Source organism: Acanthisitta chloris, unplaced genomic scaffold (assembly GCF_000695815.1).
Source record: "Acanthisitta chloris isolate BGI_N310 unplaced genomic scaffold, ASM69581v1 scaffold33658, whole genome shotgun sequence".
In the NCBI taxonomy this organism is placed as follows: Eukaryota; Metazoa; Chordata; class Aves; order Passeriformes; family Acanthisittidae; genus Acanthisitta; species Acanthisitta chloris.
The window spans coordinates 7424-8512 of NW_008689249.1; the positions used below are offsets into that span (position 1 = coordinate 7424).

Below are 1089 nucleotides of genomic sequence, written 5' to 3' on the forward strand. Positions count from 1 at the left end.
GGGGCTAACATGGTATCCCAACACAGCACAAACACAAATCCTGTTCTGGATTTAGGTGAACAGCTTCCCACAGGGCCAAACATTTCCCACAACTCATTGAAGCCACAGCACCTCCAAGAGATAACGTCAGAGCTCCTGGGCTCCTCCCAGATCCACCAAGGAGGTGCAAACTCCCATGGCAGCACCCAACTCCCTGCTCCAGCCTGCCCAGGCACCCAGCAAGAACCTCACTGTGCCTCTTCCTCGCAGGGACACGTGAGGGACAGCAGGTGTCTGGGTGTGCTGGATGTCTCAAGCAGCAGGTGTGGCAGGTGAGCAGAGAGAGGGCTCACACTGGGGCTGTACATACCCATCAGGCTGTCCGTGCCACTGATCGGGGGCGTGTGACTGGACACTCCGTACGGCGCAGAGCCCGAGGAGAAGCCAGACACGGAGGGGAGGGCTCCATTCACCTCTCCTGAATGAAGCTGGTAGTTCTGGCAGAGAAGGAGAGGGGTGAGAGATGCCCTGGAAAGGCTGCTGTGCCTCAGCATCCAGGCCAGGCCCCAGGCCTGCTGAGCTGACAGCTGCAGCAGGAGGTGACACGGGGGGGACAGAGCGCCCAGGACCACAGAGACCCTTACCATGCGTTCGTGCTGATGTAAACTGTTGAAGCCACTGGACTGTGGGAGTGGGGAGGAGGAGCTGCCCAGCATGGCACCGTAACTTGACTGGCTCATGGCACCCGGGGAGCTCCACAGGTCTGGTGAGTTATGGAGTCCGTCTGGAAGGAAAAGTGGAGCTGAGTGGGGCAGAGACACCAGCAGGGAGATCACAGACCCACAGCCTGAGGGGTTGCAGATGTTCCTGCCTGCACCCAGCACCACCCACTGAGACCAGAGACAGACTCAGGGAACGGCCAGAACTGTGTCAGGGGGTTGGGATGGATATTGGGAAAGGTTCTTCCCCCAGAGGTGTTTGGGCACTGGAACAGCTCCCCAGGGCAGTGGTCACAGCCCCAGGGCTGACAGAGCTCCAGGAGTGTTTGGTCAATGCTCTCAGGCACAGGGTGCATTCAATGACCTTTGGGGGTCCCTTCCAGCTCAGGAG

At 59.4% G+C, this 1089-nt stretch overlaps 1 protein-coding gene across 1 annotated transcript in view; it reads right to left on the bottom strand.

Annotated features, from left to right (window-relative positions):
- The window catches only part of TCF3 (transcription factor 3), a gene marked incomplete at both ends in the record, with an annotated part of 8128 nt that overhangs the window by 6785 nt on the left and 254 nt on the right, over positions 1-1089 (bottom strand). The window contains 2 exons of the mRNA XM_009081344.1: positions 350-476; positions 624-763. Of these exons, the coding sequence (XP_009079592.1) occupies positions 350-476; positions 624-763 (267 nt within the window). The remainder of the gene's footprint in view (positions 1-349; positions 477-623; positions 764-1089) is intronic.